Source organism: Dipodomys merriami, unplaced genomic scaffold, assembly GCF_024711535.1.
Source record: "Dipodomys merriami isolate MVZ:Mamm:240054 unplaced genomic scaffold, mDipMer1.0.p SCAF_110, whole genome shotgun sequence".
In the NCBI taxonomy this organism is placed as follows: domain Eukaryota; kingdom Metazoa; phylum Chordata; class Mammalia; order Rodentia; family Heteromyidae; genus Dipodomys; species Dipodomys merriami.
The window spans coordinates 1037923-1060789 of record NW_027202383.1 but is presented as its reverse complement, the minus strand read 5'-3'; the positions used below and the strand labels follow the sequence as shown (position 1 = coordinate 1060789).

Here is a 22867-nt window from a genome sequence, read left to right as displayed (position 1 = left end):
TTTCCTGGAGCAAATTGTCTATCACGGTCTATAACATATAACAGTGTACACATATACACCATACATGTGATCAGCAGCATGGGGATATTTAGTAGTGGTTCGACCAGATGAGTGGAAGTTTTTTGTTTCTTAAGTCCTGTTAATTTTGTCGTATCACCTAACATTTAGGATTTAACATCCACTTATCAGGGAGACCATGTACCGTTTGTCTCTTTGCTCTTGGCTTACCTTGCTCAACATGATTTCTTCTAGCTCCATCCATTTCCCTGCAAATGCCATTATTTTGTCATTTCTAATGGCTGCATAATATTCCATTGTGTATAGATACCACAATTTTTGGCTCCATTCATCTGTGGTGGGGCATCTGGGTTGTTTCCATATCCTAGCTATTGTGAACAGTGCTGCAATAAACATGGAGGTGCACGTGTCCTTGTATATTGGTTCCTGTTGTTCAGGGTAGATGCCTAGAAGTGGTATGACTGGGTCGTAAGGGAGGTCAATCTTTAGCTTTCTAAGGATCCTCCAGACTGCTTTCCAAAGTGGTTGTATAAGTGTACATTCCCACCAGCAGCTAGTAGTAAATCTTAATGCAAACAACCTCATTGTACCATATCCTACTGTACTTTCTATATTTCATTTAGAAACTCTTTACACTTGGTGAGCATCAGCTCTGTGCTAGGTCCTCACAAGTAAGGAAAAACTTGAATTAGAACTAGGAGCAGATGAGGGCTGGGAAGGTGGCTCAGTTGTAGAGTGCTTGCCTTGCATGCATGAGGCCCTGGGTTCGATTCCTCAGCACCACATAAGCAGAAAAAGCCAGAAGTAGGGCTACGGCTCAAATGGTAGAGCACTAACCTTGAGCTGAAAAGCTGAGGGACAGCGCCCAGGCCCCAGAGTTCAGGCCCCAGGCCCGGCAAAAAAAAAAAAAAAAAAAAAGAACTAGGAGCAGATGAGAGTGACAGCTGCAATTCGCTCAGAAAAGGAATAGCAGTCTGTGGTAACAGCAGGCTCTCTGGTTGTACTGCTGCAGCTAGGGGAGCAGTTTGTGCTGTGTGAGGTCATCTTCCTTGATTCCCCAGCGGCCGCCCCCCCTCCCCCACAAGTTTTCTTACACAAGACTCAGTATAATTTGGACTCTCTGACTATGAGCTTCACATCTTCCAGGTGTTAGTAGAGGATCACTTAGCATGATCACGTAGCACGTGGCCCTGCTCAATACCCAGCACCAAAACAAAACAGAACATCCTCTTCTAATTCCAACTGATACACTAGTTGGCTCTTTTAAATATGTGGGTTTTCATTACTTACAAAATACATCTTCAGGCCATACTAGAGATTTTTTTTTTTGGGGGGGTCCAGTCCTGGAGCCTGAACTCTGGGCCTGGGTGCTGTCCCTCAGCTCTTCACCTCAAGGCTAGCGCTCTACCACTTGAGCCACAGTGCCACTTCTGGCTTTTTTCTTTTTGCTTATGTGGTGCTGAGGAATCGAACCCAGGGCCTCAGGCATGCAAGGCAAGCTCTCTACCACTGAGCCACCTTCCCAGCCCCCATACTAGAGCTTTTATCATGTTTTTATTTCTCCTCAAGTTCTGAAAGAACCACGTACCTTTTACAGAATTTCTGGGTACTGAGCCAATACAATGAGTTCTTGGTCACTAGGGCCTGGCCTTTCTTTAGCAGGACTCCCTGGAGGCGATGGCTGTGGAAACAGGTGTCCTCCGCAGTCCAGCTGAACTGGAAGCTGGAAGGGGACTTTTTTTCAATAGTTGGTGTTGAATCAGCCAGTGTACTAAACTGTCTTTGTAGATTCTCCACCATTTCTGGAAATGGAGGAAAAGAGGCAAAGAAATAAAACAAAAAGTGGGGTGTAGTTGTGGAGGTGGGAGGGAAGGGATGGTAGGGGAAAAACAAAGGAAGAGGCAACAATGCTCGATAGGAAATGTACTCATGACCTTGCTCATGTAATGGTAACCCCTCTGTACACTATTTTTACAATAAAAAACGTACAAAAAAAAAAAAGAAATAAAAAAAGTTAAACCACAAAGAAAACCTTGGGTTTACTTGATTGGAATGCACCAACCCAAGTTGTCCTCTTGGCTTTTTGTCAGTCGTGTGGCTTGAACTCTGGGCCTGGGCACTGTTCCTCAGCTCTTTAGCCCAATGAAAGCACTCTACCACTTGAACCACAGTGCCACTTCTGATTTTCCGGAGATAAGAGTCTCATGGATTTTCCTGCCCAGGCTGGCTTTGAACCGCAATCCTCAGATCTCAGCCTACTGAGTAGCTGGGATTTTAGGTGTGAGCCACTGGCACCCAGTGACCTCTCAGCCTTTTTGTTGTTGTTGGTTGTGGTGCCTGAACTCTGGGCCTGGGTGCTGTCCCTCAGCTCTTCAGCTCAAGGCTAGCGCTCTACCACTTGAGCCACAGTGCCACTTCTGGCTTTTTCTGCTTATGTGGTGCTGAGGAATCGAACCCGGGGCCTCATGCATGCAAGGCAAGCACTCTACCCCTGAACTACCTTCCCAGCCCCCTTTTTAGTTTCTTGAGATAGGGTCTTGCTGGCTTGGAACTTGAGATGCTCTCACTTCAGCGTTTTGAGTGCTGGGATTATAAGCATGCACAACCACTCTCAGGTGGTTTTTCTGAGTTTTGATAAGAATGTGTGAGGGAAACATGAGGCAAAACTGTCACTGGATGAGGGGCAGACAGAAGCTGCTTAAAATGGCTACAATGGATGGCTGTAGCTGAAGTGGTAGAGTACCTAGCAAGCACAAGGCCCAGAGTTCAAAACCCCACGAATGCCAAAGGTGGGGGGGGGGGGAGGGAGACTACAAAGCTAAATTTTGTATGTACTTATCACAATTTTAGGAAAAAAATGAAGAAGATAATCTAAGGGCAATTCTCCAGACCGTTCTAAAAGAGACACACAGGATTTTAGATTCTGATGGGAATTTTGTATTTTAAGTAAAGACAATTTCCTGAAATAAATCCACAGATTTCTGGCAGAAGATAATGTTCCTTTGGATACATACTGGTACATTTCAAGTTAAAAATTCTATACAACTGTGGGTGAGGACGGGAGGGAAAAACTGGGACACTGTCCAAAAAAGAAACATATTCTTGGGCTGGGAAGATGGCTCAGTGGTAGAGCGCTTGCCTTGCATGCCTGAGGCCCTGGGTTCGATTCCTCAGCACCACATAAGCAAAACAAAAAAAGCCGGAAGTGGAGCTGTGACTCAAGTGGTAGAGCTCTAGCCTTGAGCTGAAGAGCTGAGGGACAGCGCCCAGGCCCAGAGTTCAGGCCCCACAACCGGACCCAAAAAAAAACAAAAACAAAAACAAAAACAAAAAAAAAAACCATATTCTTTACTTGACTTAATGTAACTGTAATCCCTCCGTACATCACCTTTGTAATAAAAATAAACAATTTTTTCAAAAAAGTTAAAAACTGAGGTGGGTACTAGTGGTTCATGCCTGTAATCCTAGCTACTCAGGAGGCTAAGATCTGAGGATTGCAGTTCAAAGCCAGCCTGAGCATGAAAGTCCATGAGACTCTTATCTCCAGTAAACGACTCAAAAAAGCCAGAGGTGGTGCTGTGGCTCAAGTGGTAGAGTGCTACCTTGAGCAAAAGAAGCTCAGAGACAGTGCCCAGGCCCAAAGTTCAAGCCTCAGGATGAGAGAAAAAAAAAACCTAAGAACTTACTGATGTACCACTTTTCAGGTCAAGATCCTTAGCTATTTGCAACTGTTTTGCTACCTGGTATTGGCAAGAAAAGAATCCAACTCACCTCTTCTTTTATAAGCTACTGGTCTGTCAGTGTGTGAGTAGTACAGCGGCTTTTCGCTTTTCCACATGTACCTGTGCAAGACAGAAAAAGAGCTGGTGTGTGGGGGGGAACACAGGTTGGAGGCGTTTCTCCAAAGCGACATGTGAAATTCCCAACGTCTGGTGCAGTAGCTTGGTGTGGAATGGTCTACGGGTCCACAGAGCTGCCATCTGAAGAGGCTCTGGTGAGAGCCGGCCAATGGTGTGCTGTGCTCTTCCCACATCTCCTAGCAGAAGCTACGAATTACACAAAGCAGGAATGGTTTCCCTCACCATTCATTTCCCTTGCTGTTTACTTACTCCTGTAAAGGAAAAATCACTCAACACATAACTCCTGCTTCTGCCTTAATGCACTTGGCCCGGCACTAAGTGCCAGACACTTCTAACTGACACCTCACACAAAGCAGATCGTGACTGACAGTTTCTTGGCACTCAATGACTGGAACTCTCTTAATCCCGGTGGGAATAAGAGAGCACACCTTACAATATCTCTGCACAGACTTAACCCTTTGAAGGGGGAAAGAGCAGTCAGGATGTTCCTTGTACTGGCTGGTGGGTGGATATGGCCCTCAGGGTCTCTGCTTGAGGGCAAAGACTAAGTTCCATCTGGCATCCCCCAGTGTTAGCAGTGACCAATCCTAGAATCAGGCCAAAGGAAGCAATCTGTATTGTTTGTGCTGCCAGTGGCCACCACTGGGCATCACCAGGCAGATGCTGTTCATCCCCTCCGCCCTTTCTTTAGAACTGAATGCAGGGCCTCAGACATACTAGGCCAGTGCTCTTCCACTGAACACCCCTAGCCCAAAAATAGTTTTTGATCTTGTTTCCATTCTCAGGTCCCCAGTTAGAGGTCTTCTAGAACCTATCGTCAAGAATAAGTTAGATCCTAGGCTACTTTTTACTTTAGAGAAACACTGTGGCAATAGAAAACACTGGCATCAGAACTGCTTTGCCATTTCTAGTGACCTCAGATGACAACTTCTAAAAGTCCTTAAGGGCACAGACGCGCTCAGTGTTTTTATGTTTTCAGCGCTGGCAGGCAATAATACAGAGTGGGTGCTCATTTAAATATTTGTTGATAAATGAACAGATGAGTAAGTAAATGAAAAAATGAATTTGGCATCTCTAACCTGTCTTCTGCTTTCATAGGACTGTTGTGAGGAATGATTAAAATAATGTATCTATTTCTGTCTGTCTATATGTTCTTTAAACCTAATACAACTATTAGAAGTAATTATGACTTAGCATTTGGCTAGTAGACACTTAAGAAATACCTCTAGAAAAGGGCTTTCTAGAAAAGATAAAAAGAAATAGGTCAGAAATACAGTATTTTAATTTTATTGTAGAAGGCTACAATTGTTGATTTTTCATTATTATTATATTATTTTTGTCAGTCATGGGGCTTGAACTCTGGGCCTGGGCGCTGTCCCTGAGCTCTTCAGCTGAAAGCAAGTGCTCTACCACTGGAGCCACAGCACCACTTCTGGTTTTCTGGTGGTTAATTGGAGATAAGAGTCTCACAGGCTTTCCTGCCTGTGCTGGCTTTGAACGGCGATCCTCAGATCTCAGCCTCCTGAGTAGCTAGGATGACAGGCGGGAGCCACTGGCTCCCAGTGTCACTATTCTTTCTTAATGCTAGAAGAAAACTACACACACACACACACACACACACACACACACACACACACACACACACACACACACACACACACACAATACGTGTATGTGTACACAAATACACACATATCTTTTTTCACATACAAATGTTAGTAATCATATGATAGCAAACCATCACTTTAACTGATTTAATAATTGAGATTTGCAGGGTGCCAGTGGTTCTTGCTTGTAATCCAAGCTACCCAGGAGGTGGAGAACTGGAGGACTGAGGTTCAAATCCAGCCAAGCAGAAAAAGACTCCAGGACTCCATCTCCAAAATAACTAGAAAAGGCTGGGCTAAAGGACTAGCTCAAGTGGTGGAGTACTTGCGCGTCAAGTTTGAGGTCCAGAGTTCAAATCTTGGAACCACCACCACCACTGACAAAAACCAAACACACACTTGAAATTTTTTTCAAAGACTTAAAAAAATACAAAATCCAATCAGTGTAATCATGGTCATACATAAAAGGGAGATGCTGACATTTTACTTGGAATTGGTTTAAAATGTTAAAGCCAGGTGCTGGCAGCTCACACCGTAACTCTAGCTAGTCAGGAGGCTGCCAGCCCATGAGACTCTTATCTCCAATAAACTACCAAAAACTTGAAAGTGGAGCTGTGGTTCAAGTGGTAGAGCACTAGCCTTGAGCAAAAAGCTAAGCGACAGACCCAGGCCCTGAGTTCAAGCCCCAATACCGGCACAGAAACAAAATGTTAAGACCAGAAATGAGATTTCTCCAGGTGTCAGGAAGCAGTAGAGATAGCATCAGTATTATATAGAATTCAGTCTTCTTGAAAAATACGTGTAAAGTAGATTTTGGGAAGTCATACCACATTTAAAATGTATAAGACAGCTTACCATTTAACCTTATGTTTAATGAGTCTGTGGGTTTTTTTAAATACCTTTTTTGTTATTTATTTTCTTAAATATGAGTTTAACAAACTCTCAAACGAAGAAGACCCCAGGGCAGGCTCATCCAAGCGCTCAGGCCTGCTGCTGTCAGGCATCCCTTATGACAGCCTCACCTAGACTGGATAATAAGGGCAGACCCAGCAGCACCTGCGGAACAGGGGAGGCTCGGGACTGCCTCAGGCCCTGTGCAGAGAGGATGGGAAGGGCTTTAAGATAACGCACAAGTATTTCACACCTCTTCTGAAACTAAAGCTTCAGAACCTTGCTTTACTTTGCCTACCTCTTTCCACTATAGAAAGCTAAAGAAACAGAGGTGTCACGAAGGTCTTAGATTTTCTAGTAGGGGATACCTGACTGATTCCCTAGTCTTTACCATTTATTTCCCTATTGCTTATTTGTTGATTCATTTGGGTGACATTCCTGAGGCTTGAACACAGGGCCTGGCTGCTATCCCTGACCTTTTGCTCAAGGGTAGCACTCTTCTTCTGGCTTTTTTGGGATGGTTTTTAGTGGAGATAATGGTCTCACAGACTTTCCTGCTGTGGCTGGCTTCCAACTGCTATCATCAGATTTCAGACTCCTGAGTAGGTAGGATTACAGGCGTGAGCACCAGTGTTGGCCTCCCTCTTCATCTTTATCTTGGACAACTATGCTCTATTTTTCTGTCCCGGGAAGTTTAGCCATTTCAAAAAAATGGAACCATGCAGTGTCTTTCTCTTAGCAAAATGCTTTAGGGTAAGTGGCATTCATACTTTAGGAGCCTGTTCCTCGCACTGCTCAAGGTAACTGCACTGCCTGGCTGTAACACAGCTCATCAAGCCTCCAGCTGAGGAGCATGGGGGTTGCTGCCAGGTTTTGGTTAAGATTTTTGTGAGAACCCAAGTTTCATTTTACTCGGGTTAATATCTAGAAGTAGGAAGTACTAGGTATTTTTCTAGGTTATGTTTAGAGAATGAGAACTGTCAAACTTCCCAAGATGGTTATACCATTTTCTATTCCCATATCTGGTACATTGTTTTGTTATGAGCCATTCTGATTGGTATCTGATAATATTTAACTGTATTTTTAATTTGCATTTTTCTACTAAAGAGGTTAAATATCTTTTTATGTGCCATTTATCTTATTTGTTCATTTGAAAAACTGAGTCGTATTCTTACATTTGAAAATATTTTACATATCACAGATAAAAATCTTTAACCAGAAATGCAATTTGCGGGGCTGGGAAGGTGGCTCAGTGGTAGAGCACTTGCCTTGCATGCATGAGGCCCTGGGTTCGATTCCTCAGCACCACATAAACAAAAAGAAAAAAGCCGGAAGTGGTGCTGTGGCTCAAGTGGTAGAGTGCTAGCCTTGAGCTGAAGAGCTGAGGGACAGCGCCTAGGCCCAGAGTTCAGGCCCCACAACCAGACCCACCCCCCCATAAAAAAAAGAAAAAAATGCAATTTGCATAAAATTTCTGACTCTTGTTTTTTGTTTTTTTTGCTGGTCCTGGGGTTTGAAATCTGGGCCTGAGTGCTGTCCCTGGGCTTTTATGCTCAACGCTAGTTCTCTACAATTTTTTTTTTTTTTTTTTTTGGGTCCGGTCGTGGGGCCTGAACTCTGGGCCTGGGCGCTTGCTGTCCCTCAGCTCTTCAGTTCAAGGCTAGCGCTCTACCACTTGAGCCACAGCGCCACTTCCGGCTTTTTCCTTTTTGCTTATGTGGTGCTGAGGAATCGAACCCAGGGCCTTGAGCATGCAAGGCAAGCGCTCTACCACTGAGCCACCTTCCCAGCCCAGTTCTCTACAATTTGAGCCACAGCTCCATATTTTTTGTAGTTTACAGGAAACTTTCCTGCCCTTGCTGGCTTTGAACTTCAATCCTCAGATCTCAGCATCCCAAGTAGCTAGGATTACAGGCATGAGCCACTTGTGCCTGGCTCTTTTTCTTTTTTTTTTTTTTTTTGGGTCCGGTCGTGGGGCCTGAACTCTGGACCTGGGCGCTGTCCCTCAGCTCTTCAGCTCAAGGCTAGTGCTCTACCACCTGAGCCACAGCGCCACTTCCGGCTTTTTTCTTTTTGCTTATGTAGTGCTGAGGAATTGAACCCAGGGCCTCAGGCATGCAAGGCAAGCGCTCTACCACTGAGCCACCTTCCCAGCCATGGCTCTTTTTCTTGTAAGTATGCTTTGAAAAGTTCTTACTGATGATGCGGTGTTTTTTTGGTGGTTGTGGGGCCTGAACTCTGGGCCTGGGCACTGTCTTTAGCTAGCACTCTACCACTGAGCCACAGTACCACTTCTGGCTTTTTCTGCTTATGTGGTGCTGAGGAATTGAACCCAGGGCCTCATGCATGCAAGGCAAGCACTCTACCACTGAGCCACCTTCCCAGCCCCCAATTTCTAATTTTTTCTCTCATGGATCATGCTTTTGATGTGAGACCTCAAAAAATTTTGCCTCATCCAAACAGAAATTTTCTCCATGTGTTAGTTTTCTTCAGGTTCTTCTCCAGATCTTTAATTAACTGTCAGGCCTTCTATTTACTAATGTTGATCATCATGCTTAGCTATAGAAAATGCCTTAATAATTTTTATCTGACAACATGGAAAATGATGTTTACAAGAACAGGGAGAAAATGAGAAGCTGGGGATGATGTAGCTCAACTGTAGAGCAAGTGCTTAGCACGCATGGAACCCCTAGGTTGAATACTTACTTGTGTCAAAACAGGGTGGAGTCACACAGCTATCCTTAATGAACCCCAGCAATGGAGCTATCTTAGGATGATGGTTCAAAGAAGGTCAAACAGTGGGACTGACTGAATTAAACACACTTGCTGTCTGCTTAGTTTGGTCTTGGTTTTCACAGAGATTAGTATTCTAGGTGAGCATTCCATCTATACATGGCAGAGGGTAATAGTTGGTATCTTGGTAATGCTGGGCAGCATAGATGGGAGAGGTTAGAATACTAGAAATGCAAGCTGGACTCATACAAACTGTAAAAAGCTAAGTGCAATGTGGTACCCTGTAGAAGTGCGCCTGAATGTACAGTGCTAGAATTATAGAAAGCCCCTGTGTTGCTAAATGCATACGGATGAAGCTTCAGTTTCAAGCATGAAGTGGCTGACAGAGAAACAGTGCAGGTGGACCTGAGCAGAGGATACATACTTGGCCCTTGCTTCTTCCCAGTCTTGTTTCTTCTTGTCAAAACTTTTCTTCATAACTTGGTACCACTTTCTGAAGTTAAACCATGGCTTATCTGAAAAATACATAATCTGTACATAATTTGTGCATATGTGTGTGCATGCAGGTCCTGGGGCTTGGACTCAAGAGCCTGGGTGCTGTCCCTGAGATTTTGTGCTCAAGGCTAGTGCTCTACCACTTGAGGCTACTACACTTCCAGCATGTTGGTGGTTAAATGGAGGTAAGTGTTTCACAGACTTTCCTGCCTGGGCTGGCTTCAAACTGTGATCCTCAGATCTCAGCCTCCTAAGTATCTAGGACTATATGTATGAGCCACTGGTACTTGGTTGTACTTATTATTTTTTTCACCAGTCCTGAGGCTTGAATGCAGGGCCTGAGCACTGTCCCTGAGCTTATTTTTGCTCAAGGCTAGCACTCTACCACTTGAGCCACCATACCACTTTGGCTTTTTCTGTTTATGTGGTATTGAGGTATCAAATCCAGGGCTCCATACATGCTAGGCAAACACTCTATCACTAAGCCACTTTCCTAGCTCTGTACTTAACTTTTAAAAAGATTTTTGTTAGTATGTATTAAGTGTACAAGAGGGGAAGTTACTCTGAAGTTATTGCCACCCATGCATACTATTCATGATCAAACTCATTCCATCTCTCTCTCTCATCCCTTCTTCAAACAATTTCAGCAGGTTTCATTGTTCTATTTCATTTGAAATCCATACATATTAGAAGTCCCATAATAATAATTTTGTTCATATGGGTCTTCATTCATTGACGTATGTAACAGCTCTTGGAAATTGCAGCTGTGTCAGTGTCCCCACATTCTAATCTGAACAATTTGTTGCTCTTCCTTCTACGTTCCTAACCTGTACTGTGGCCCTGTCCAGCTTATCCTGAAACTTATCTCTACACACTCACTTCTAGACTTCATCAGTCATTATACAAATCTCCCTCAAATCTCACACTCAGCCTGGAAGCCGGCAGTGCTGGAAAATACATGAATTGAGACCAAATGACTGGTAAATGTGTAGCAGCACAACTGTGCAGCTCCCACTCTTCCTAGAGCTTGTGCAGACATGATACGGACGAGGAAGGAGGCGCTGCGCTGGGTCAGGATGGGAGGCTAGACAGGCGCAGTGTGCAGGAGAAGCTCTCTAGTGTGGGGTCAGCCTCACCTACGTAGTGAGACTGTCTCACAACCAAACACTGACAGGGGTTAGAGGCACAATGGCATTGAATGCGCCAGCATAAAAGGGACTGTTCTCCACTATTCTCTAAAAAAGTCAGTCTTCTGGGTGTTTAACTAAAATTTCTTTCAACTGGCTATGCCAATCATCACCTGCAACATAGTGTTGTGGGGTGCACAGCCAGAAGACAGGAAGTCACCCAAAGAACAGAACTTTGTGTTGACAATTAGCGCGATGAGTGAGGTGCAGCTTGAGGGGAGGAAGCAGATGGAGAGGAGCAGGATGGCAGAGCACAGAGCAACAGTGCTAGCCCTGTGACAGCACATCTACCTTCAGGTCTCTACGGGAGCGGTGGCACACATTCACAAAGTCTAAGCCACTTTCCCTTACTAGGGACGCTGGACAACCTTTCATTCTATGACCAGTGAATGTAACAATGCTGGAACAGAATTCAAACATTTACCAACTTCACGATGTTGCTCTTAGGCTAATTACTCTATTAGACACCAAAGATTAAAAAAAATAATAAAAGGTGAGACAGGGCTGCCCCTCCAGCAGCTTACAATGCTCCATTCTGCATGAGCTCAGGCTAGAGGGATTAGGATAGAGTGGTCACAGAGCTGTCACTAAGTTCAAAGTGTAGTTTGGTCACTCACTAGGTTTATGGCATAGTCTGGTCAGTGAGTGGCTGCTGGGAAAACAGCAAGTTTGTCTTTAAATACAGTAGGCCAGCAGTCACTGAAGTTGCTTAATGGCCCAAGGATATAAGAAGTCTATGCAAAACCAGCCCTGGTGCCGGGCGCTGGTGGCTCACGCCTGTAATCCTAGCTACTCAGGAGGCTGAGATCTGAGGATCGCGGTTCAAAGCCAGCCCGGGCAGGAGAGACCGTGAGACTCCTATCTCCAATAAACCACCAGAAAACCGGAAGTGGCGCTATAGCTCAAGTGGTAGAGCGCTCGCCTTGAGCTGAAGAGCTGAGGGACAGCGCCCAAGCCCAGAGTTCAAGCCCCACGACCGACAAAAAAAAAAAAAAAAAACCAGCCCTGGTACAAGGTATTACCCCCACGCCCACCCCACGGCTGCCAAATACATACTATTTAAGTTTTTCCACTACCTTTCTTTCTTTCTTTCTTTCTTTCTTTTTCTTTCTTTCTTTCTTTCTTCCTTCCCTTTTCTCTCTCTCTTTCGTTCTTTCCCTCTTTCTTTCTCTCTCTTCCTCCCTCCCTCCCCCCACCTTTCTTTTTTGCCAGTCCTGGGGCTTGACTAAGTGCTGTCCTTGAATTTTTTTTTTTGGTTGGTCGTGGGGCTTGAACTCCGCCTGGGGCTGTTCCTCAGCTCTTCATCTCAAGGCTAGCCCTCTACCACCTGAGCCGCAGCACTACTTTCAGCTTTTTTGGTGCATAATTGGCAATAAGAATCTCATGGAAGCCGGGCGCTGGTGACTCACGCCTGTAATCCTAGTTACTCAGGAGGCTGAGATCTGAGGATCGCAGTTCAAAGCCAGCCCGGGCAGGAGAGACCGTGAGACTCCTATCTCCAATAAACCACCAGAAAACCGGAAGTGGCGCTATAGCTCAAGTGGTAGAGCGCTCGCCTTGAGCTGAAGAGCTGAGGGACAGCGCCCAAGCCCAGAGTTCAAGCCCCACGACCGACAAAAAAAAAAAAAAAAAACCAGCCCTGGTACAAGGTATTACCCCCACGCCCACCCCACGGCTGCCAAATACATACTATTTAAGTTTTTCCACTACCTTTCTTTCTTTCTTTCTTTCTTTCTTTTTCTTTCTTTCTTTCTTTCTTCCTTCCCTTTTCTCTCTCTCTTTCGTTCTTTCCCTCTTTCTTTCTCTCTCTTCCTCCCTCCCTCCCCCCACCTTTCTTTTTTGCCAGTCCTGGGGCTTGACTAAGTGCTGTCCTTGAATTTTTTTTTTTGGTTGGTCGTGGGGCTTGAACTCCGCCTGGGGCTGTTCCTCAGCTCTTCATCTCAAGGCTAGCCCTCTACCACCTGAGCCGCAGCACTACTTTCAGCTTTTTTGGTGCATAATTGGCAATAAGAATCTCATGGAAGCCGGGCGCTGGTGACTCACGCCTGTAATCCTAGTTACTCAGGAGGCTGAGATCTGAGGATCGCAGTTCAAAGCCAGCCCGGGCAGGAGAGACCGTGAGACTCCTATCTCCAATAAACCACCAGAAAACCGGAAGTGGTGCTGTAGCTCAAGTGGTAGAGCGCTCGCCTTGAGCTGAAGAGCTGAGGGACAGCACCCAGGCCCAGAGTTCAAGCCCCACGGCCGACCAAAAAAAAAAAAAAAGAATCTCATGGAGCTGGGCACCAGTGGCTCAGTAATCCTAGCTACTCAGGAGGCTGAGATCTGAGGATTGCAGTTCAAAGCCAGCCCAGGCAGGAAAAGCTTTGAGATTCTTATCTCTGATAAACCACTAGGAAACCAGAAGTGGTGCTGTGGCTCAAGTGGTAAAGCACTCACCCTGAGCTGAAGAGCTGAGGGACAGTGCCTAGGCCCAGAGTTCAAGCCCCGTGACTGACACCCCCACCCCCCAAAAAAAAAAAAAAAGAATCTCATGGATTTTCCTGTACCGGGCTGGCTCTAAACCACCATTCTTAGATCTCAGATCTCAGTGTCCTAAGTAGCTAGGATTGATTACAGGTGTGAACTACTGGCGCCAGGCTGACTTAGTGTATCTTTTGATTCATTATTTATAGCCACTTTGAACTTGGCTAATAAAAATTAAGTACCTTCATCATTCATTCCATTATACTCTTCAGCATGATCAGACAAAGACCTGGAGATAACAATAAATAAATCAATTTATTTAAAAATCATATATTTGGAGAGTTAAGTTTTGAATTCTTCTGAGAGAAAGTATAGAACAGTGCTTGAAACTAATACAAAGTTTTAATGGGGAAGCAATTTCTGAAAGCTGGGAGACTATGAATTCAGTCATTCCTTGCTGAATTTGGGAGGGGCAACACTGTAAGACTCCACTGGACTCTAAAATAAACTGAAGGACAGTGCTAGGAGTCTAAGGCACACAAAGTGGTAAATAATTGTATTTTAAATGAGAAACCTGGAATAAGGAGAAACAGAGCTTTCTAAAGAGCACTAGTAATGAACCATGAGCAGACCATCTACACAAGCTGAGTCAGTGTTAAGTGAGAATCACTGTTCCACTCAGTGCTGTCCATGTTCCATTTTCTACTGAACTAACACATGTATTCCTTTACTCTGGACCACCATGCAAAAGCAGTGTATTTTCCCTATTGTCTTAAAAAAAACTATCAGTGCAATGCAGTATTATCTACCACAAAGTTTTATGTCAGTTATACTTACCACTCTAAATTGTCATCCAATAGAAAGAGTAGCTTTAATACTACAACAATGACAGCTACAGCTTGCACATCGTATTTAACAGCCCTTTTCATTTTAGCTATTGGATCAAATGTCAGAAAATCCACTTCTCCTATTCCAGTCATTTTTACAACTTGGGAGGTTAAACCATGCATTTCATCTGTTGAAGAAAAAAAACAGCTAAATGTAATTAAACTTTTTGGCAAACTAGATCTGTAAGGTAACACACACACACACACACACACACACACACACACACACACACACACACACACACACACACACACACACACACACACACACACACACACACACACACACACACACACACACACACACACTTTTTGAGACAGGGTCTCACTAGGTAGCCCAAGCTGGCTTTGAACTCATGATTTTTCTGCCTATGACCAGAGTGCTAGGATTACAGGCATGCTCAATAACCTTTACATATGTTTTGTAAATAAAATACACCAAAAATGTACAGAAAAAGTAATGGAAGAATCTTGGCAGGTCGTCTTTCCTGTTTTTAGTTCCTCAATGTGTGGGCCCCATTTTGGCATACTGCAGACAGCCACACATCCGTGCTATGCTGTTCCATGTGTGTCTCCTGATTCTCATCTGCGCCTCCGCAGAAAGGCACACTTACCCGAAACACACATTAGACCAAAAGCTTCGTGGCTGTCCAGGACCATGGTAAGCCCCAGAGGCCCCAATATGCATTTAAGTAGATGCTCTGTTTTCAAATATACCGTATGCTTCATATAGACTGTATTAGTCAAGGCTGAATAATGTAGGAATTGGGACCAGAAAACCTAGGGCCTATATTTATGCTTCTCAATCAGCATCCATGGGACTTTGGATTAGTCATTCAACCTCAATTTCCTTACTTGTTAAATGGGTTACCAAGAATTAAAAAGATTAAATAGGACAGGTAAATGCACTTTGAAAATTCTGTAACACAACAACTTTTTTTTTTTGGTCCGGTCGTGGGGCCTGAACTCTGGGCCTGGGCGCTGTCCCTCAGCTCTTCAGCTCAAGGCTAGCGCTCTTCCACTTGAGCCACAGCGTTACTTCCGGATTTTTCTTTTTGCTTATGTGGTGCTGAGGAATCAAACCCAGGGCCTCACGCATGCAAGGCAAGCGCTCTACCACTGAGCCACCTTCCCAGCCCCAACACAACAACTTTTTAACTAACCTAAGTATGCAAGACACACTGCATCCCACTCAAATTGAAGTATAACAAAAGCTTACAAAAACCTAAGGCACTGCATGGAACTGACCCAGGCCTGCGGTGTGCATTCAGTCAGCAGTGCTACTGGCTACTATTGCCTCCATGGACTGGAGTGTGCCACGCCAGCAGAACCGTGCTGCGTCGTCTGGAGGCCTGCTCATCCCTTATTAGCTCTGTGGTCTTGGGCATGATACATCATCTTCCCCCTCCACCGGCATAAAGCAAGAATGACAACAGTATGGATGATATCTATTAGGAAGACTACATGAGTTAACGTCCCTAAGGCACTCCAAGTTCTGCCAACCCTATCTCCTTTTCTCCTCTACTGCTGCTCCTCGGCTCACCCTATAACTAGACTCCTCTTTTCAGGTCTGACTCTGCTGTGGTCCAATCATCTCATTCTCCTTTTCTCATCAACCCATGAAAACTTGTAGCTACAGCCCCGTTACATCAAAGCCACTTACACACTTTCTGTTCTGCACAGACACTTTTGCCTCTTTGTCTAGAAAGTTTCTTTTCCCCATTCCTCATGTCAAGCTCTGCTGGTCTGATCGTTACGTACAGCACAGATCTTGGCTATACCAATTCCTTCTTCTAAGCACACCAGTGTGACACCAGCAGGCTCCTTGGATGAGCCACTTGTGAGCACGAACACACTCTCCCAGGCTCTCAGCACCTCAAGAGCATATTACTTGTCTCTGTCTTAAACCTGAGAATGAGCCAGTCTTGCTGTGTCTTCCCAAATGCATCAACATACACAAAACTGCTGTTCACTGCACATTTATGGTAAAGGACGAGTCAACTACGAAGCAAGTTTCCTCCTTAACATATTTGAGTAAAACTTCACTAATCAGATCTGGGAATGGAGCTCAGTGACAAAAGCACTGACCTAGCACGCTGAGACCTTGGTTTAATTCCCAGGAATGCAAAAACAAGTAAATAAAAATTAAAATCTAGCCAGGTGCCAGGGGCTTACGACTGTAATCCTAGCTACTCAGGAGACTGAGATCTGAGGATCATGGTTCAAAGCCATCCTGGGCAGGAAACTCTGTGAGATACTATCTCCAATAAACCACCAAAAAACCAGAAGTAGTGCTGTGGCTCAAGTGGTAGAGCGCTAGCCTTGAGCTGAAGAGCTGAGGGACAGTACCCAGGCCCAGAGTTCAAGCCCCATGACTGACAAAAATAAATAAATAAAAATGAATAAATAAAAAATTAAAATCTCCAAAGCATCCACTAATAATTAAAATGTGCTTTGCTCACACAGAAATGAAACACATATATAGTACATTTGAAAACATGGCATCAAATTATCTTATATGTCTACTACAGTCTAATAACTTAGCTAAAGTTCTTACCTAAGAGTTCTTCATTCTTCAACAAGTTAGTATGCTCTGGGTACTTGACCTAGAGACAGCCCTTTTCCTCGGGAGCTCGGGGTTTAGTTACACGTAAGTTTCTAGTTTCTTCTAGATCTTATATTTTATACTGCTCCTCTTGTACCAGAAGCACAAGTAGAATAAAGCAGAAGTGGCAGAAGCAGGAGGAACAGAGCTGGGTGTGGGGAGAGCCCACTGTGGGGCAGAAGATGTGGTGTCAGAACCTTCTCTGCTTCTGACCACCTGAGTTTCTGAGTCTCTCAAGTTCTCAAGTATTAATGAAGGCCCCTACCTGCCTTCCCTCCCTACCTTTGCAGAGGAGAGATGTGGGGGGCACTCTGGAAATCCCAAAGGCCTCTAGAAATGACATATATTTGTGAAAGTGCCCAGAAACTCTACTGTGCAGACCTGCTCACGTCCACATGAAGCACCACACCGGCTCATTCCCAGTTGTCAAAGGGCCTGCAAAACTGTGTGTGGCAGGCTTGCTGAGGCTTTCTGGTCACATTTAAAAATCACTGAAGAAGCTGGGTGCTGGTGGCTCACACCTGCAATCCTAGCTACTCAGAAGGTGGAGATCTGAGGATCGCAGTTCAAAACCAGCCCAGGCAGGAAAGTCCATTGGACTCTTTTCTCCAGAAAACTGGAAGTGGCCTGGTGGGTCACTGTGACTGAGCACTAGCCTTCCATGAAAAAGCTCAGAGACAGGGCCCAGGTCCTGAGTTCAAGCCCCAAGAGCAACCAAACAAAAAGCAAACAAAAAAAGCACTGAGGAGCCAGGTATGGTGGCAAATGTCCAAAATTCCAGTGCTTGGTAGACAGGAAGATGATGAGTTCATGGTCTGGGCTACTTAGTGAGAGCCTGTCTCAAATAAAAAATCAAAACAATGAAGGGCACTAAGGAAGGGTATCTGTTGCTCTCACATGCTTAAAACCACTTTTAGCTCTCTTGAAAAAATTCCAAATACACAACTCTCCCTCATTTTCTTTGTGTCAGTCATAGGCACTGTTATTGAGCTTTTTGCTCAAGGTTGGTACTCTATCACTAGAGCCATAGCTCCACTTCTAGCTTTTTGGTGGTTAATTGGAGGTAAGAGTCTCAGATCTCAGCCTTCTGAGCAGCTAGGATTACAAGTGTGAGACACAGGCAGCCGACTCTTCCCCTTTTGAAAATTCTTCTGTCTGCTGCTGGACTGCACCTGACTTCCATGCATCTTAGATAGGCGGAAGCACACACGAGGCACAAAGCTACTTTGGAGATAGAGGCAGGAGGCTCACGTGAGCCCACAAGTTCAAGACCAATCTGGGCAACAGAGAGAGACTCGTCTCAAAAACAAATACATGCACACGTGTGTGTGTGCACACACACCCATACATAATAAAAATACACTCAAGCATATTTTTGGTATTGCTTAGGCAATGATGCAGTCATAGCATGTTTACATTTTAGGAATGAAAGTCCTAGGTTGGGTGTGGTGGTGCACAACTGTAATCTTAGTTCTCAAACTAAGGCTGGATCAGATCCTAGTTCCAGCTGCCTGGACCACACAGTGAGGGGCTCTGTCTCAAAACAGAAACAAACAAACAAAGCTCCTCCCATTTCTGGTCTAGCAGAGCTGGGGTTCAGGGGGGCTTCCCGCAGTGGGCCCTGCCTGCAGCCCTCGTCTTGTTGCTCTGGAAGGAGGCAGTAAGGCTGTCCTTGCCGCTGTCCTGTGGTACGTAGGATCTGACCAGACTTTGCCCTCTGTTTCTTTTAAGAGTTGGAAACAGGGCTGGGAAGGTGGCTCAGTGGTAGAGCGCTTGCCTTGCATGCCTGAGGCCCTGGGTTCGATTCCTCAGAACCACATAAGCAAAAAGAAAAAAGCCGGAAGTGGTGCTGTGGCTCAAGTGGTAGAGCACTAGCCTTGAGCTGAAGAGCTGAAGGACAGCACCCAGGCCCAGAGTTCAGGCCCCACGAGCGGACCCGCCCCCACCCCCCCCCCCCAAAAAAAAAAAAAAAGAGTTGGAAACAGTAAATGTTACTAAACAACAAAACTACCATACATCACCTTCTGGAGTTTTGTTGTTGCTGTGGGGTTTTTTTTTTTGTTGTTGTTTTTTTGCCAGCCTTACTAAGACCTAAACTCTGGGCCTGGGCACTGTTCTTGAGCTTTTTGCTTGAGGTGAGCACTCTACCACTTGAGCCACTGAGCCACTTCTGGTTTTTTCTGTGATAAACTGGAACTGGAGAAAGCAACTCACAGACATTCCTGCCTGGGCTGGTTTTGAACTGTGATGCTCAGATCTCAGCCTCCTGAATAGATAGGATTACAGGCATGGGCTACTGTTGCCTGGTGTTGCTGTTGCTTTTGAGACAGGGTCTCACTCTGTAGCCCAAGCTGGCCCTGAACTGCCCATCTTCTGGTCTCAGTCTCTTAACCTGCTGGGATTACAAACATGGGCCACCATGCTTGACTGGGGTTTTTCTTTCTTTTTTTTTTTTTTAAACCTTCATTATATAGTAATAAAATTTCACGCAAATAAAGTGTTTTATTGAAAAAGAGAATAACTCATATTGAAATATTTGTGACTTTGCTTGCACTCAGCAGACTTTTTATATCTACTTTTTGTGCTAGTACTGAGGCTTGAATTCAAGGCCTGGGCACTGTCCCTTAGCTTTTTCCAATCAAAGCTGGTGCTCTACTACTAGAGCCATAGCTTTACTTCTGGCTTTTTGTAAAATGGTGGTTAACTGGAGAAAAGAGTCTCAGGGACTTTCTTGGACTGGCTTGGAGCCATGACCCTTGTATCTCAGCCTCCTGAGAAGCTAAGATTCCAGGAGCGAGCCCCAGGCACCTGGCTCAGACTTGCTATAAAGGCTACATATATTCTCAACACCAAAACAGAACTTTATTTCGGAACACTGCCCCTTTATGTATTTTAAGTAATTTGAATTAATTTTCAGACAGTATTATGAATTGAAGCTGGTTACTTCTAGACCCTTTCAGGCTATGGTAGACTGTGACTGGAAAGGAAGGTTTCTTATCTGCTTACCATAATCCCAAAGGTGAGGAATCCCCCACTGCCACCCCCTACCCCAAGGTCTACCACTCCTTACCAGGGAGATTGACTTCCATTAAGTATTTCATACACAAGACGTTGGGATGGAGGTAGCAGTCTTCAGTTATGTCTGGAAAACGTGGCAAGTCTAAAAATATGGCAATTTCAATCATGTTTTTATAGATCTCCTCATAGTCAGGCCAAGACTGAAATGAAAAATAGGTAATCAAGAGTGTGTGTGTGTGTGTGTTGGTCTCAGAGCATGAACTCAGGCCTTAAGCTCTTACTAGGCTCCCCGATCTCCCTGGCTCTATCATTTCCCTTTTTGCTGGTTAACTGGAGTCTCAGATTTGTCTTCTAGGGCTGGCTTGGAACCACAGCCCTCAGATCTCGGCCTTCCGAAAAGACAGGATTACAGGTGTGAGCCACCAGTACCTCCAAGGTAACAATTCTTTTTTTTTGGTCTGGTTGTGGGGCCTGAACTCTGGGCCTGGGCACTGTCCCTCAGCTCCTCAGCTCAAGGCTAGCACTCTACCACTTGAGCCACAGTGCCACTTCCGGCTTTTTTCTTTTTGCTTATGTGGTGCTGAGGAATCGAACCCAGGGCCTCAGGCATGCAAGGAAAGCGCTCTACCACTGAGCCACCTTCCCAGCCCCTAATTCTTAAAGAGCTGAAAGTATGGCTTGAGTGGTTGAGCACCTGCCTAGCAAGCACGAGCCTCAAGTTCTAACTCTAATACTATAAAAAACAATGAGAGCAATGCCTATAACATAAATTATTTAAAGAATATTTTCTGATTAAAAATAACATGTATCTATTGAATACATATTTGGAATGCAGAGAAAAATAGGAAGGGGAAAATACCCACAGATTCTTACTATCCTAACAGTAATTCTAAGCAGTAATAGTACTAAATTGAAAAGCCGTTAAAATTCTGTTTGGCTCATGAAACTCTTCCTGGCCTCATGAAGGCCACACTTCTTGCCATAGGAGCATCTGGAGAAGAGATAAGGCTGAGATGACACTCAACTACAGTCACTGCTGCCGTAACTACAACCATGTACAACCCCCCATGCCCATTCATCTTTAACTTCACCATAAGTGCATAGTCCCCTTCCCCCAGCAGTGTCACATGCCTCATGCGGGAGATGACATTAGGTTATTAGGTTCTAAGCAGGTAAAATCTATAACTCCATGTTGCACGCTCCTCCCACCCTTCCTCTGTCATTGGTCTAACCCCCTTCCTTGATTCCTTCCTCGATACCACAAGCTCCAGCTTCTTGGTATTCATTTTGTTAAACTGTACCTTAGTTTTCACACCATTTCTGTCCCAGGGGACCTCACTGAAAGCATCCAAATGTGCAGGAAGTGGTGGTGCACACCTGTAATCCCCTCACTTGGGAGGCTGAGCCAGGAGGACTGTGCATTCAAGGACAGCCTGAACTGCACAGCAAGACCTTATGAGACACACACACACACACACACACACACACACACACGCACGCACGCACGCACGCATGCACGCACCAGAATGCCAGTCAGTTATGCCAATAGAGCTTGGCAGGGGCCCTTGGTCTCTCCTCACATTTGCTCCTAGTATAAATGAGCCAGCCCAGTCTAGTGCAGCAATATATCTAACCTTTGGCAGTGGCTTTGAGCGTTGCTGCTTAGTGTGTTTTTAGAGAGTAACAGGACCGTGCAACATTTTTGTCTCTGTCCCACTGTCCTTAGCCAAAGAGGATAAGATTATAAAACAGGAGCAACTACCACATAACAGCCATGGTACACAGTCAGTGACTTGTTAGACTGATTTGTAGAAGATACACTCACCTCTAGGACACACCTAAGGGAAGGACCTCTTAGAAGCTGTAGGCATTTGTACATATTTTCACTAGGTATTTAGAATTTCTGATGTATCAAATAGAATAAACAGAATTCTGTTTAAAACTGCAAGTTTTAAGCTGAGTGTGGTGATGCATGCTCCTAAACCTAGCTACTCAGGAGATAGAAGCAGGAGGATCATGAATTTGAGGCTAGACCAGGAAAAATCAGCAAGATACTATCTCAAAAACAAGCAAACAAAATATTCCCAAAAGACTGAGGGCAGAGCTCAAGTGTACCTCAGTACCACAAAAAGAAACCAACCAATACCAACACCCTAGCCTGACTAGTTAAGGCTTGTTGTTTATACTGACCCTTGGGTTATTTGCTAGTTCATCAAATACTATCTCAATTTTTGTGGAATGAAGTAGAACAAAGACAGGACAGGAAGAATGATAAGAATTATGTGCACTGCATAGAACAAATCGCTATGGGAATCACATGGAAGATGCTTATTCTGAGTGAAGGGTCTTCTTAGGTCCTACATTAGAACACTGGTCTGAGAAGATGCTGCTTAAATGACTTCTCTAGGAGTTTCCATTGTTTTTTTTTTTTTTTTTTCATTTTTAAAGACAGGGGCTCAGTTATGTGTAGAACTCACAACTCTTCTGCCCCAGCATTGATAGAATTATAGGTATGTGCCATCACACCTGTTTTTGTTGTTGTTGTTGTTGTCTTTTGAGAAAGTCTCCCTAAGTAACTCAGACTGGCTTTGAACACAGGCTCCTTCTGCCTCAGTCTCCCAATCTCTAGAGTATTTCTGTGTATGTATGCTGGACCTGGGGCTTGAACTCAGGACTTGGGTGCTGCCCCTGACCTTTTGTGCAGCAGTCTAGAGCACTTTGAGCCACAGTTCCACTTTTGGCTTTTTGGTAGTTAATTGGAGATGAGTCTCATGGACTGGCTTTGAACTATGACCCTCAGATCGAAGATTCCTGAATAGCTAGGTTTATGGCCACTGGTGCCTGGCTTCTTTTATTTTTATTCTTTTTGATCTGCGTTGCTTCCTTTCTCTCTCATTCCTCCCTCTTTCTCTTTTGTGCTGTTCCTGAGGCTTGAATTCAGAACTTTGGCACTGTCCCTGAGTTCTTGGGCTCAAGGCTAGTACTCTAACCACTTGAATCATCTCCAATTCTAGCCTTTTTTGGGGGGTGGGGAGTGGAGGGTGGGGTGGCAGTTAACTGGAGATAAGTCTCATGGACTTTCTTGCCCAGGCTGGTTCAA

At 44.7% G+C, this 22867-nt stretch overlaps 1 protein-coding gene across 1 annotated transcript in view; it reads right to left on the bottom strand.

Moving 5' to 3' along the window:
• The window catches only part of Taf1b (TATA-box binding protein associated factor, RNA polymerase I subunit B), a 64182-nt gene that overhangs the window by 1763 nt on the left and 39552 nt on the right, over nucleotides 1-22867 (bottom strand). The window contains exons 9-14 of the mRNA XM_070015249.1: nucleotides 19820-19967; nucleotides 14095-14272; nucleotides 13500-13546; nucleotides 9534-9624; nucleotides 3790-3860; nucleotides 1607-1820 (exon numbers count right to left, since the gene is read on the bottom strand). Coding sequence (XP_069871350.1) covers nucleotides 1607-1820; nucleotides 3790-3860; nucleotides 9534-9624; nucleotides 13500-13546; nucleotides 14095-14272; nucleotides 19820-19967 — 749 coding nt within the window. The remainder of the gene's footprint in view (nucleotides 1-1606; nucleotides 1821-3789; nucleotides 3861-9533; nucleotides 9625-13499; nucleotides 13547-14094; nucleotides 14273-19819; nucleotides 19968-22867) is intronic.